General features: G+C 45.5%; 1 protein-coding gene across 4 annotated transcripts in view; it reads left to right on the top strand.

Moving 5' to 3' along the window:
* The window catches only part of pomt1 (protein-O-mannosyltransferase 1), a 17,189-nt gene continuing 3,282 nt past the window's right edge, over positions 1–13,907 (top strand). The window contains exons 1-16 of one of the 4 annotated variants that reach the window (XM_079687675.1): positions 1–121; positions 294–489; positions 4,035–4,149; positions 4,995–5,101; positions 5,181–5,231; positions 5,607–5,753; positions 5,907–6,015; positions 6,714–6,770; positions 6,988–7,081; positions 7,273–7,428; positions 7,617–7,747; positions 7,830–7,925; positions 8,387–8,479; positions 9,139–9,235; positions 12,420–12,512; positions 12,693–12,807. In XM_079687675.1, the coding sequence (XP_079543801.1) occupies positions 4,037–4,149; positions 4,995–5,101; positions 5,181–5,231; positions 5,607–5,753; positions 5,907–6,015; positions 6,714–6,770; positions 6,988–7,081; positions 7,273–7,428; positions 7,617–7,747; positions 7,830–7,925; positions 8,387–8,479; positions 9,139–9,235; positions 12,420–12,512; positions 12,693–12,807 (1,459 nt within the window). In that variant the 5' untranslated portion in view covers positions 1–121; positions 294–489; positions 4,035–4,036. Of the gene's footprint in view, positions 122–278; positions 490–4,034; positions 4,150–4,994; positions 5,102–5,180; positions 5,232–5,606; positions 5,754–5,906; positions 6,016–6,713; positions 6,771–6,987; positions 7,082–7,272; positions 7,429–7,616; positions 7,748–7,829; positions 7,926–8,386; positions 8,480–9,138; positions 9,236–12,419; positions 12,513–12,692; positions 12,808–13,907 lie in introns of those variants that run through there. The other 3 variants (XM_079687677.1, XM_079687676.1, XM_079687678.1) reach the window with 3 other exon arrangements.

The following is a 13,907-nucleotide window of genomic DNA, read 5'->3' as shown; positions in this document are numbered from 1 at the left end:
GGAGGGGAGATCGTCGAGGAGGGGAACTTTAAGAATTGAGAAGCCTCTTAAGTCTCGAGGATAGGAGTCGAGGAGGGGAGTTAGAGAAATGAGAAAGGACCCAAGAGATCAGGACAGCAAGGTAAACAAAGACTCAGTTGCAGTTTAGAGAAGAGTGTTGTTTACAGAACACATAGAGAGTGTTGTTGTTTATCTGGGGTAAACAGAGCAGGATGCTTTAGTAAATAAATATACAAATAAAGTATAATATAACGTTTTTATACTCAAAGTGTAGTTACACCCTCCCACCACAGGGGCACTGCAGGCCAGTCTGAGAGCCAACAGAGAGACAAAGGAAGAAGCAGGCAGTAATAATCAAACATCGATCCGCTGCTCCCAAACACACCGGAGAACCTGAGAAGCAGGAGAACCGGCTGATTACCGGCTGATTAACAGCTGATTACCGGCAGCAGGCTGCTCCGTTTAACGGGGGTGTAGTGACGTCACCAGGTGAGCTGCGGCGGTATCAGTATGAAAACACCTGAGAGCTAACGGCTAATGCTAACCGTTAGCTCTCAGGTGTGAAATAAAATAAATAAAAATATAAGTTTCTGAGGTTTAAATCTGGTTCATAATGAAGAGTATCCTGATCATCAGCAGGAGGGGACTCTTTAAAGTAGAGACACTACATACTGATATACACCTGAATATCAGCAGGAGAGGACTCTTTAAAGTAGAGACACTACATACTGATATACACCTGAACATCAGCAGGAGAGGACTCTTTAAAGTAGAGACACTACATACTGATATACACCTGAACATCAGCAGGAGAGGACTCTTTAAAGTAGAGACACTACATACTGATATACACCTGAACATCAGCAGGAGAGGACTCTTTAAAGTAGAGACACTACATACTGATATACACCTGAATATCAGCAGGAGAGGACTCTTTAAAGTAGAGACACTACATACTGATATACACCTGAATATCAGCAGGAGAGGACTCTTTAAAGTAGAGACACTGCATACTGATATACACCTGAACATCAGCAGGAGAGGACTCTTTAAAGTAGAGACACTACATACTGATATACACCTGAACATCAGCAGGAGAGGACTCTTTAAAGTAGAGACACTACATACTGATATACACCTGAACATCAGCAGGAGAGGACTCTTTAAAGTAGAGACACTACATACTGATATACACCTGAACATCAGCAGGAGAGGACTCTTTAAAGTAGAGACACTACATACTGATATACACCTGAACATCAGCAGGAGAGGACTCTTTAAAGTAGAGACACTACATACTGATATACACCTGAACATCAGCAGGAGAGGACTCTTTAAAGTAGAGACACTACATACTGATATACACCTGAACATCAGCAGGAGAGAACTCTTTAAAGTAGAGACACTACACACTGACATACAGCTGAACATCAGCAGGAGAGGACTCTTTAAAGTAGAGACACTACATACTGATATACACCTGAACATCAGCAGGAGAGGACTCTTTAAAGTAGAGACACTACATACTGATGTACACCTGAACGTCAGCAGGAGAGGACTCTTTAAAGTAGAGACACTACATACTGATATACACCTGAACATCAGCAGGAGAGAACTCTTTAAAGTAGAGACACTACATACTGATATACACCTGAACATCAGCAGGAGAGGACTCTTTAAAGTAGAGACACTACATACTGATATACACCTGAACATCAGCAGGAGAGGACTCTTTAAAGTAGAGACACTACATACTGATATACACCTGAACATCAGCAGGAGAGGACTCTTTAAAGTAGAGACACTACATACTGATATACACCTGGACATCAGCAGGAGAGGACTCTTTAAAGTAGAGACACTACATACTGATATACACCTGAACATCAGCAGGAGAGGACTCTTTAAAGTAGAGACACTACATACTGACATACACCTGAACATCAGCAGGAGAGGACTCTTTAAAGTAGAGACACTACATACTGATATACACCTGAACATCAGCAGGAGAGGACTCTTTAAAGTAGAGACACTACATACTGACATACACCTGAACATCAGCAGGAGAGGACTCTTTAAAGTAGAGACACTACATACTGATATACACCTGAACATCAGCAGGAGAGGACTCTTTAAAGTACAGACTACACACTGATATACACCTGAATATCAGCAGGAGAGGACTCTTTAAAGTAGAGACACTACATACTGATATACACCTGAACATCAGCAGGAGAGGACTCTTTAAAGTACAGACTACACACTGATATACACCTGAACATCAGCAGGAGAGGACTCTTTAAAGTAGAGACACTGCATACTGATATACACCTGAACATCAGCAGGAGAGGACTCTTTAAAGTACAGACTACACACTGATATACACCTGAACATCAGCAGGAGAGGACTCTTTAAAGTAGAGACACTGCATACTGATATACACCTGAACATCAGCAGGAGAGGACTCTTTAAAGTAGAGACACTACATACTGATATACACCTGAACATCAGCAGGAGAGGACTCTTTAAAGTAGAGACACTACATACTGATATACACCTGAACATCAGCAGGAGAGGACTCTTTAAAGTAGAGACACTACATACTGATATACACCTGAACATCAGCAGGAGAGGACTCTTTAAAGTAGAGACACTACATACTGATATGCACCTGAACATCAGCAGGAGAGGACTCTTTAAAGTAGAGACACTACATACTGATATACACCTGAACATCAGCAGGAGAGGACTCTTTAAAGTAGAGACACTACATACTGATATACACCTGAACATCAGCAGGAGAGGACTCTTTAAAGTAGAGACATTACATACTGATATACACCTGAACATCAGCAGGAGAGGACTCTTTAAAGTAGAGACACTACATACTGATATACACCTGAACATCAGCAGGAGAGGACTCTTTAAAGTAGAGACACTACATACTGATATACACCTGAACATCAGCAGGAGAGGACTCTTTAAAGTAGAGACACTACATACTGATATACACCTGAACATCAGCAGGAGAGGACTCTTTAAAGTAGAGACACTACATACTGATATACACCTGAACATCAGCAGGAGAGGACTCTTTAAAGTACAGACTACACACTGATATACACCTGAATATCAGCAGGAGAGGACTCTTTAAAGTAGAGACACTACATACTGATATACACCTGAACATCAGCAGGAGAGGACTCTTTAAAGTACAGACTACACACTGATATACACCTGAACATCAGCAGGAGAGGACTCTTTAAAGTAGAGACACTGCATACTGATATACACCTGAACATCAGCAGGAGAGGACTCTTTAAAGTACAGACTACACACTGATATACACCTGAACATCAGCAGGAGAGGACTCTTTAAAGTAGAGACACTACATACTGATATACACCTGAACATCAGCAGGAGAGGACTCTTTAAAGTAGAGACACTACATACTGATATACACCTGAACATCAGCAGGAGAGGACTCTTTAAAGTAGAGACACTACATACTGATATACACCTGAACATCAGCAGGAGAGGACTCTTTAAAGTAGAGACACTACATACTGATATGCACCTGAACATCAGCAGGAGAGGACTCTTTAAAGTAGAGACACTACATACTGATATACACCTGAACATCAGCAGGAGAGGACTCTTTAAAGTAGAGACACTACATACTGATATACACCTGAACATCAGCAGGAGAGGACTCTTTAAAGTAGAGACATTACATACTGATATACACCTGAACATCAGCAGGAGAGGACTCTTTAAAGTAGAGACACTACATACTGATATACACCTGAACATCAGCAGGAGAGGACTCTTTAAAGTAGAGACACTACATACTGATATACACCTGAACATCAGCAGGAGAGGACTCTTTAAAGTAGAGACACTACATACTGATATACACCTGAACATCAGCAGGAGAGGACTCTTTAAAGTAGAGACACTACATACTGATATACACCTGAACATCAGCTGGAGAGGACTCTTTAAAGTAGGTGCTAACCTCCTGTTTCTCTCAGGTATGTTGCAGCTCCCCCTGCTGGTCACTGCTCAGGTGGACCTGGTTCTGCTTGTCATCACTCTGCTCTCCATGTGGAGCCGCCTGAGCCAGCTGAGCTACCCCAACGCTGTGGTGTGAGTGCCACACACACACACACACACACACACACACACACACACACACACACACACACACACACACACACACACACACACACACACACACACACACACACACACACACCTGAACACACACCTTTGATCAAATCAAATCAGGTTGTATTTATATAGCACATTTTAAAAACGATTTTTGGTCGAGCCAAAGTCCTGTACATGCAATAAAAACACTTTACTGCGACAGCAAACAGAAGACAATATATTTTAACAGCAAAAATAAAAAACACAGGGAAACTCAGGAGTCGTGCTCCGCTCTGACTAGAAGGCCAGAGAGAAGAAGTGTGTTTTAAGAGTAGATTTAAAAACCCCTAGGGTCTGGGCCGACCTCACATGGAGGGGCAGAGTGTTCCAGAGCCTGGGGCCAGCTGAAGGCTCGGTGCCCTCGGGTTTAGAGCCTGGTCTCGGGCACTACCAGCAGCAGCTGGTCAGCAGACCTTAAGGCTCTGGGGTGTAGCACTGGAGCAGTTCAGCTACATAGGCCGGAGCCAGCCCATTCAGGGCTTTGAAAACAAATGAAAGGATTTTAAAATCAGTTCTGAACCGAACTGGAAGCCAGTGCAGTGAGGCCAGAGTTGGGGTGATGTGGTCACGCTTTTTATGGTCAGTGAGAAGACGTGCAGCTGCGTTCTGCACTAGCTGTAGGCGTTTAATTGAGCCCTGGACTCCATACCCACATACAGAGCGTTGAGGACATTTTGGCTCAGCCAGGATTTAATCTCTGCTAAGCAGTTCATCAACTGCTGTAGTGAGTTGACATTTGAATTGAGTTGCAGAAAGATCTGTACGTCGTTTCTCTGCCTCAGGTTCGATGAGGTGTATTACGGGCAGTTTGTTTCTCTCTACATGAAGAGGGTTTTCTTCATCGATGATAGCGGGCCGCCGCTCGGTCACATGATCCTCGCCCTCGGAGGTCAGTTACCACGACAACCACTTCACCCCACATTAGGTCACCTGTACGATGATGTCATTAAAGTGTGTGTGTGTTACAGCGTACTTCGGAGGTTTCGATGGAAACTTTGTGTGGAACAGAATTGGCGCAGGTACTGTGTGTGTGTGTGTGTGTGTGTGTGTGTGTGTGTGTGTGTGTGTGTGTGTGTGTGTGTGTGTGTGTGTGTGTGTGTGTGTGTGTGTGTGTGTGTGTGTGTGTGTGTGTGTGTGTGTGTGTGTGTGTGTGTGTGTGTGTGTGTGTGTGTGTGTGTGTGTGTGTGTGTGTGTTCTCTCCACAGAGTACAGTGTGTGTGTGTTCTCTCCACAGAGTACAGTGTGTGTGTGTGTGTGTGTGTGTGTGTGTGTGTGTGTTCTCTCCACAGAGTACAGTGTGTGTGTGTTCTCTCCACAGAGTACAGTGTGTGTGTGTGTGTGTGTGTGTGTGTGTGTTCTCTCCACAGAGTACAGTGTGTGTGTTCTCTCCACAGAGTACCCCAGCAGTGTGAGTGTGTGCTTCCTGCGGCTGTGTCCCGCTGTGTGTGGCTCTCTCTCTGTTCCTCTGGTCTACCTGCTCACTCTGGAGCTTCGGTTCTCTCACCTGTCTGCTCTGGGAGCTGCTCTGCTGCTGCTGCTGGGTGAGTACACACACACACACACACACACACACACACACACACACACACACACACACACACACACACACACACACACACACACACACACACACACACACACACACACACACACACACAGTGCGTTCAGGGTCTGAAGTGTGTGTTGTTCTCCAGAGAACTCTCTGATCGTTCAGTCCCGCTTCATGTTGCTGGAGTCGGTCCTCATCTTCTTCGTCCTGCTGGCCTTCTTCTCCTACCTGAGGTTCCACAACAACACACAAAGGTGAGAGAGAGACAGGTGAGAGACAGACAGGTGAGAGACAGACAGGTGAGAGACAGGTGAGAGACAGACAGGTGAGAGACAGACAGGTGAGAGACACACAGGTGAGAGACACACAGGTGAGAGACAGACAGGTGAGAGACAGACAGGTGAGAGAGAGACAGGTGAGAGAGAGACAGGTGAAAGACACACAGGTGAGAGAGACAGGTGAGAGAGAGACAGGTGAGAGAGAGACAGGTGAGAGACACACAGGTGAGAGACAAACAGGTGAGAGACAGACAGGTGAGAGAGACAGGTGAGAGAGAGACAGGTGAGAGACACACAGGTGAGAGAGACAGGTGAGAGAGAGACAGGTGAGAGACAGACAGGTGAGAGACAGACAGGTGAGAGACAGACAGGTGAGAGACAAACAGGTGAGACAGAGACAGGTGAGAGAGAGACAGGTGAGAGACACACAGGTGAGAGAGAGACAGGTGAGAGACACACAGGTGAGAGAGACAGGTGAGAGAGAGACAGGTGAGAGACACACAGGTGAGAGAGAGACAGGTGAGAGACACACAGGTGAGAGAGACAGGTGAGAGAGAGACAGGTGAGAGACACACAGGTGAGAGACACACAGGTGAGAGACACACAGGTGAGAGACACACAGGTTGACTCACCTGTGTGTCTGACAGTCTGCTGACCCGACTCTCTCTCTTCAGCTTGTTCAGGTTCTGCTGGCTGTTCCTCTCTGGAGCTTCCTGTGCTGCAGCCGTGGGGTGAGACACACACACACACACACACACACACACACACACACACACACACACACACACACACACACACACACACACACACACACACACACACACACACACACAGTAGAGGAGGCGCCCCCTGCTGGAGGTTAGAGAGAATGCAGATTTAACTTCAGGAGGCTTTATATATTTATTAATAATAATAGTCAGTGTGTGTGTGTGTGTGTGTGTGTGGCAGGGTGAAGTATATGGGGGTGTTCTCCTACCTGCTGCTGCTGGGCGTGGCCTCGCTGCACACCTGGGACCTGATTGGAGATCGGACCATCAGTCATGTGAGTGCAGAGTCACATGACTGAGCATGTGAACACACACACACACCATTCACCACCATTAACCTGTGTGTGTGTGTGTGTGTGTGTGTGTGTGTGTGTGTGTGTGTGTGTGTGTGTGTGTGTGTGTGTGTGTGTGTGTGTGTGTGTGTGTGTGTGTGTGTGTGTGTGTGTGTGTGTGTGTGTGTGTGCAGCTCAGGGTATGTGTGCAGTGTGTGTGTCGTGCTGTGTGTCTGTTGGTGGTTCCTATTCTTCTCTATGTGTTCTGGTTCTACGTCCACCTGGCGCTCCTGAACCGCAGCGGACCCCATGATCAGCTGATGAGCTCCTCCTTCCAGGCCAGTCTGGAGGTAACACACACACACACACACACACACACACACACACACACACAAACACACACACACACACACACACACACACACACACAAACACACACACACACACACACACACACACACACACACACACACACACACACACACACACACACACACACACTCACACACACTCACTCACTCACACCCCTCTCTCTCAGGGCGGTCTCTCCAGGATCACCAAAGGTCAGCCTCTGGAAGTGGCTTATGGCAGTCAGGTGACTTTAAGAAGCTCGTCCTCCCAGCCAATCCCCTGCTGGCTCCATTCACACAAAGCCAACTACCCAATCAGGTGCTGCCAGCTCACACAGACACAGCAGCCAATGAGAGAGCTGTATGTAACCGTGTGAATGACATCACTGTTCCCTGTGCAGGTATGAGAGTGGGCGGGGCAGCTCACACCAGCAGCAGGTCACATGTTACCCTTTCAAAGACGTCAACAACTGGTGGATCATCAAGGAGCCCGGCAGGTAGCTCACCTGTTTGTGAGTCCCACTGCATGCTGGGAGATGTAGTCTCACATGTGTGAGTCCCGCTGCATGCTGGGAGATGTAGTCTCACATGTGAGTCCCACTGCATGCTGGGAGATGTAGTCTCCTGTATGTGTCCCACTGCATGCTGGGAGCTGTAGTCTCACCTGTCTGTGTCCCACTGCCTGCTGGGAGAGTAGTCTCACCTGTCTGTCTCTCGGGCATTCTGGGAGTTGTAGTCTCACCTGTCTGTGCCCAACTGCATGCTGGGAGCTGTAGTCTCACCTGTGTGTCTCTTGGGCATGCTGGGAGTTGTAGTCTCACCTGTGTGTCTCTCGGGCATGCTGGGAGTTGTAGTCTCACCTGTGTGTCTCTCGGGCATGCTGGGAGTTGTAGTCTCACCTGTGTGTCTCTCGGGCATGCTGGGAGTTGTAGTCTCACCTGTATGTCTCTCTGGTCAGACAGCAGCTGGTCGTAAGCAGTCCTCCTCGCCCTGTACGTCACGGCGATGTCATCCAGCTGGTTCACGGGATGACATCACGCTTCCTCAACAGGTAACGCTGAGTTCAGGGACAACGCGATATCAGCACGACAGTACCCAGGAGACACTTCATTATTTGTGTGTGTGTGTGTGTGGCCTAGCATTACTATACTTGTGGGGACCTAAATCTGTTTACTCAGTTACGTGTGGGGACTCGCCTCCCTTATGGGGACAATTTGGAGGTCCCCATAAGGGGAATCATTAATTGTAGGGTGAAGACTTGGTTAGGGTTAGGGTTAGGGTTAGGCATGTGTTGGTTACCGTGACAAACCGTCAATCCAAACGTACACTCTCATTCAGTGCAACGGCCAGGGCATTCTATCAAGGATGTAGAATACCTTGTATATTCTACCCAGAGACCCAGAAACAACATCTGATTGGTTGCTTTCTTTTCTAACACAAAACCACTGAAATGCGTAGTGCATGGTCCGAGAAGGACAAACACATCAACGTAACACTGTGATATTACAGATCAACAACACAGAGACGATTCTCATTTATTCATTTTATATACATTTTATTTATATAATTAAATCGATTTTGTGTGTGTGTGTGTGTGTGTGTGTGTGTGTGTGTGTGTGTGTGTGTGTGTGTGTGTGTGTGTGTGTGTGTGTGTGTGTGTGTGTGTGTGTGTGTGTGTGTGTGTGTGTGTGTGTGTGTGTGTGTGTGTAGTCATGATGTTGCAGCTCCCATGAGCCCTCACTCTCAGGAGGTGTCGGGTTACATCGACTTCAACGTGTCTATGCCGGCACAGAACCTGTGGAGAGTGGTAAGCATCACAAGCTAACATCAGCTAACGCTATTCACGCTCACACTTTGTCAACAAGCTTAAATCAGCTAACTCTAATCAGCTAATGCTAACCACACTGTGTCAACATGCTATCATCAGCTAACGCTAGTCACACTGTGTCAACATGCTAACATCGGCTAAAGCTAGTCACACTAGCCTCATCCCAATACCCCTCCCTCCTCGACTTGACCCGGAAATCGATCAAGACACGCCATTTTGAAGGACGTCCCAATAGCTGAAATGCACACGGAGGAGTCGAGTAGGGGTGAGGGAGGAGGGAGGAGGGAGGAGACGAAAGGGAGGATACATAGTATATTACTATAATTATATTTGTATTTGAATGTAGGCTACATTTCACCTCAAAACGGAACACAAAAGCAGGACCAGCATCAAACATTGAATTCCTTGACTAACAAGAGAAAGATTCATTTAAATAAATATTTAACCAGAAATGGTCCGGTTCTGAAGGGTCCTTCAGTTCAGCCCGATGAGAGGGGATACAGCTGTGCACATGTCATCATTAACAGACGTCGTTTAAGAGTGACGTTTGAGTGAACGAGGACATCCCAATTAATACCTGAGGACTGCTTTGTCCTCGCGTCACCTCCTCGTGTCTCTCGCTCGCTTCTTACAGAGGCGGAGCTAAGATGCAAGGAAGGGACGTGAGTGAGGGAAAGGAGGAGTCGAGGAGGGGTATTGGGATGAGGCTACTGAGTCAACAAGCTAACATCAGCTAACTCTAGTCAAGATGTCGACATGCTAACATCAGCTAACGATAGTCACAATGTCAACATGCTAACATCAGCTAACGCTAGTCAAGATGTCAACATGCTAACATCAGCTAACGATAGTCACAATGTCAACATGCTAACATCAGCTAACGCTAGTCAAGATGTCAACATGCTAACATCAGCTAACGATAGTCACAATGTCAACATGCTAACATCAGCTAACGATAGTCACAATGTCAACATGCTAACATCAGCTAACGATAGTCACAATGTCAACATGCTAACATCAGCTAACGATAGTCACAATGTCAACATGCTAACATCAGCTAACGCTAGTCAAGATGTCAACATGCTAACAACAGCTAACGATAGTCACAATGTCAACATGCTAACATCAGCTAACGCTAGTCAAGATGTCAACATGCTAACATCAGCTAACGCTATTCAAGATGTCAACATGCTAACATCAGCTAACGATAGTCAAGATGTCAACATGCTAACATCAGCTAACGATAGTCACAATGTCAACATGCTAACATCAGCTAACGATAGTCACAATGTCAACATGCTAACATCAGCTAACGATAGTCACAATGTCAACATGCTAACATCAGCTAACGCTAGTCAAGATGTCAACATGCTAACATCAGCTAACGATAGTCACAATGTCAACATGCTAACATCAGCTAACGCTAGTCAAGATGTCAACATGCTAACATCAGCTAACGCTAGTCAAGATGTCAACATGCTAACATCAGCTAACGCTAGTCACAATGTCAACATGCTAACATCAGCTAACGATAGTCACAATGTCAACATGCTAACATCAGCTAACGATAGTCACAATGTCAACATGCTAACATCAGCTAACGATAGTCACAATGTCAACATGCTAACATCAGCTAACGCTAGTCAAGATGTCAACATGCTAACATCAGCTAACGCTAGTCACAATGTCAACATGCTAACATCAGCTAACGCTAGTCACAATGTCAACATGCTAACATCAGCTAACGATAGTCACAATGTCAACATGCTAACATCAGCTAACGATAGTCACAATGTCAACATGCTAACATCAGCTAACGATAGTCACAATGTCAACATGCTAACATCAGCTAACGCTAGTCACAATGTCAACATGCTAACATCAGCTAACGATAGTCACAATGTCAACATGCTAACATCAGCTAACGATAGTCACAATGTCAACATGCTAACATCAGCTAACGATAGTCACAATGTCAACATGCTAACATCAGCTAACGCTAGTCAAGATGTCAACATGCTAACATCAGCTAACGATAGTCACAATGTCAACATGCTAACATCAGCTAACGCTAGTCAAGATGTCAACATGCTAACATCAGCTAACGCTAGTCAAGATGTCAACATGCTAACATCAGCTAACGATAGTCACAATGTCAACATGCTAACATCAGCTAACGCTAGTCACAATGTCAACATGCTAACATCAGCTAACGCTAGTCAAGATGTCAACATGCTAACATCAGCTAACGCTAGTCAAGATGTCAACATGCTAACATCAGCTAACGCTAGTCAAGATGTCAACATGCTAACATCAGCTAACGATAGTCACAATGTCAACATGCTAACATCAGCTAACGCTAGTCAAGATGTCAACATGCTAACATCAGCTAACGATAGTCACAATGTCAACATGCTAACATCAGCTAACGCTAGTCAAGATGTCAACATGCTAACATCAGCTAACGCTAGTCAAGATGTCAACATGCTAACATCAGCTAACGCTAGTCAAGATGTCAACATGCTAACATCAGCTAACGATAGTCACAATGTCAACATGCTAACATCAGCTAACGCTAGTCAAGATGTCAACATGCTAACATCAGCTAACGCTAGTCAAGATGTCAACATGCTAACATCAGCTAACGATAGTCACAATGTCAACATGCTAACATCAGCTAACGCTAGTCAAGATGTCAACATGCTAACATCAGCTAACGCTAGTCAAGATGTCAACATGCTAACATCAGCTAACGCTAGTCAAGATGTCAACATGCTAACATCAGCTAACGATAGTCACAATGTCAACATGCTAACATCAGCTAACGATAGTCACAATGTCAACATGCTAACATCAGCTAACGCTAGTCAAGATGTCAACATGCTAACATCAGCTAACGCTAGTCAAGATGTCAACATGCTAACATCAGCTAACGCTAGTCAAGATGTCAACATGCTAACATCAGCTAACGATAGTCACAATGTCAACATGCTAGAATCAGCTAACGATAGTCACACTGTCAGCATGCTAGAATCAGCTAAGGTTTATGGTTAAATTAACTTGTGTTTTTTATGCTAAATATGCGTTAGCTGTGTGGATATCTGATGCTAATTAGATTGAACTAATTGATAATTAATGTTGAGTTGACTCCGCCTCCCTGCAGGAAGTCTCCAACAGGGAGGCGGAATCAGAGTCCTGGAAGACGATTCTGTCTGACGTCCGATTGGTCCACGTCAACACCTCAGCTGTCCTCAAGGTACGGACAGGAAGTGACATCACACAACTGCTTCCTGGGACCATATATGGACCTGTGTGTGTGTGTGTGTGTGTGTGTGTGTGTGTGTGTGTGTGTGTGTGTGTGTGTGTGTGTGTGTGTGTGTGTGTGTGTGTGTGTGTGTGTGTGTGTGTGTGTGTGTGTGTGTGTGTGTGTGTGTAGATGAGTGGTGCCTCTCTTCCAGATTGGGGGTTCATGCAGATGGAGGTTGTTGCAGAGAAACTGTTTAAAGCTCAAAGCCTGGGCTGGACGGTGGAGGAGCATCGCTATGGAACCAGTAAGACCACGACACGCACTCTACACACACACACACACACACACACACACACACACACTCCACACACACACACTCTACACACACACACTCTACACACACGCACTCTACACACACACACTCTACACACACGCACTCTACACACACACACTCTACACACACGCACTCTACACACACACTCTACACACACGCACTCTACACACACGCACTCTACACACACGCACTCTACACACACGCACTCTACACACACGCACTCTACACACACGCACTCTACACACACACACTCTACACACACGCACTCTACACACACACACTCTACACACACGCACTCTACACACACACACTCTACACACACGCACTCTACACACACGCACTCTACACACACGCACTCTACACACACACACTCTACACACACGCACTCTACACACACACACTCTACACACACACACTCTACACACACACACACTCTACACACACACAATCTACACACACGCACTCTACACCAGGGGTGGGGAACCTTTTTCCTCTCAAGGGCCATTTCAATTTTTTCAACATCGTCCGAGGGCTGTACAAATTATTGAGCTCTGCTTAAAAAACTAAAATCACAGCCCATTCATTTTGCCTTTCTTTCAGGCTGTGCAAAGAAAAAGCAACCTCTGAATCCAGAGATCTCACCATGACTCGTGCATGCATGCACGTGCACAGTGTGGCATGACCACCACAACAGAAAGATATGGACACAAGATGTGTGGAAGTGTATTTAGTTTCCTATCCATGTGGACGTGATTTAAGTGGGGGGGTACCTCACACCCTCTAGGGGGGTCCGGGGGGCATGCTCCCCGGGAAGATTTTTTTTAATGTTGAAGTTAAAAGCATCAATCTGGTGCACTTTGAGAGCAACATGAAGAGATCTATGGATCCATCTCTCAACACCAGATGAAACACAACTGGAAGCAGATTTTCTTTTTCTTTATGGATATTTTACAAATCACTCCCCTTTCAAACTGAATTCTTGTTTGTTAATAACAACTTTGTTTTACTGTCATATAGTATTTTATACCTGTTTACTTTATTCTCTTATTTTTTTATAACTATAATGATCA

This window comes from Notothenia rossii, assembly GCF_949606895.1.
Source record: "Notothenia rossii genome assembly, chromosome: 6".
Classification (NCBI taxonomy): Eukaryota; Metazoa; Chordata; class Actinopteri; order Perciformes; family Nototheniidae; genus Notothenia; species Notothenia rossii.
This window is presented reverse-complemented; position numbering and strand designations above follow the sequence as displayed.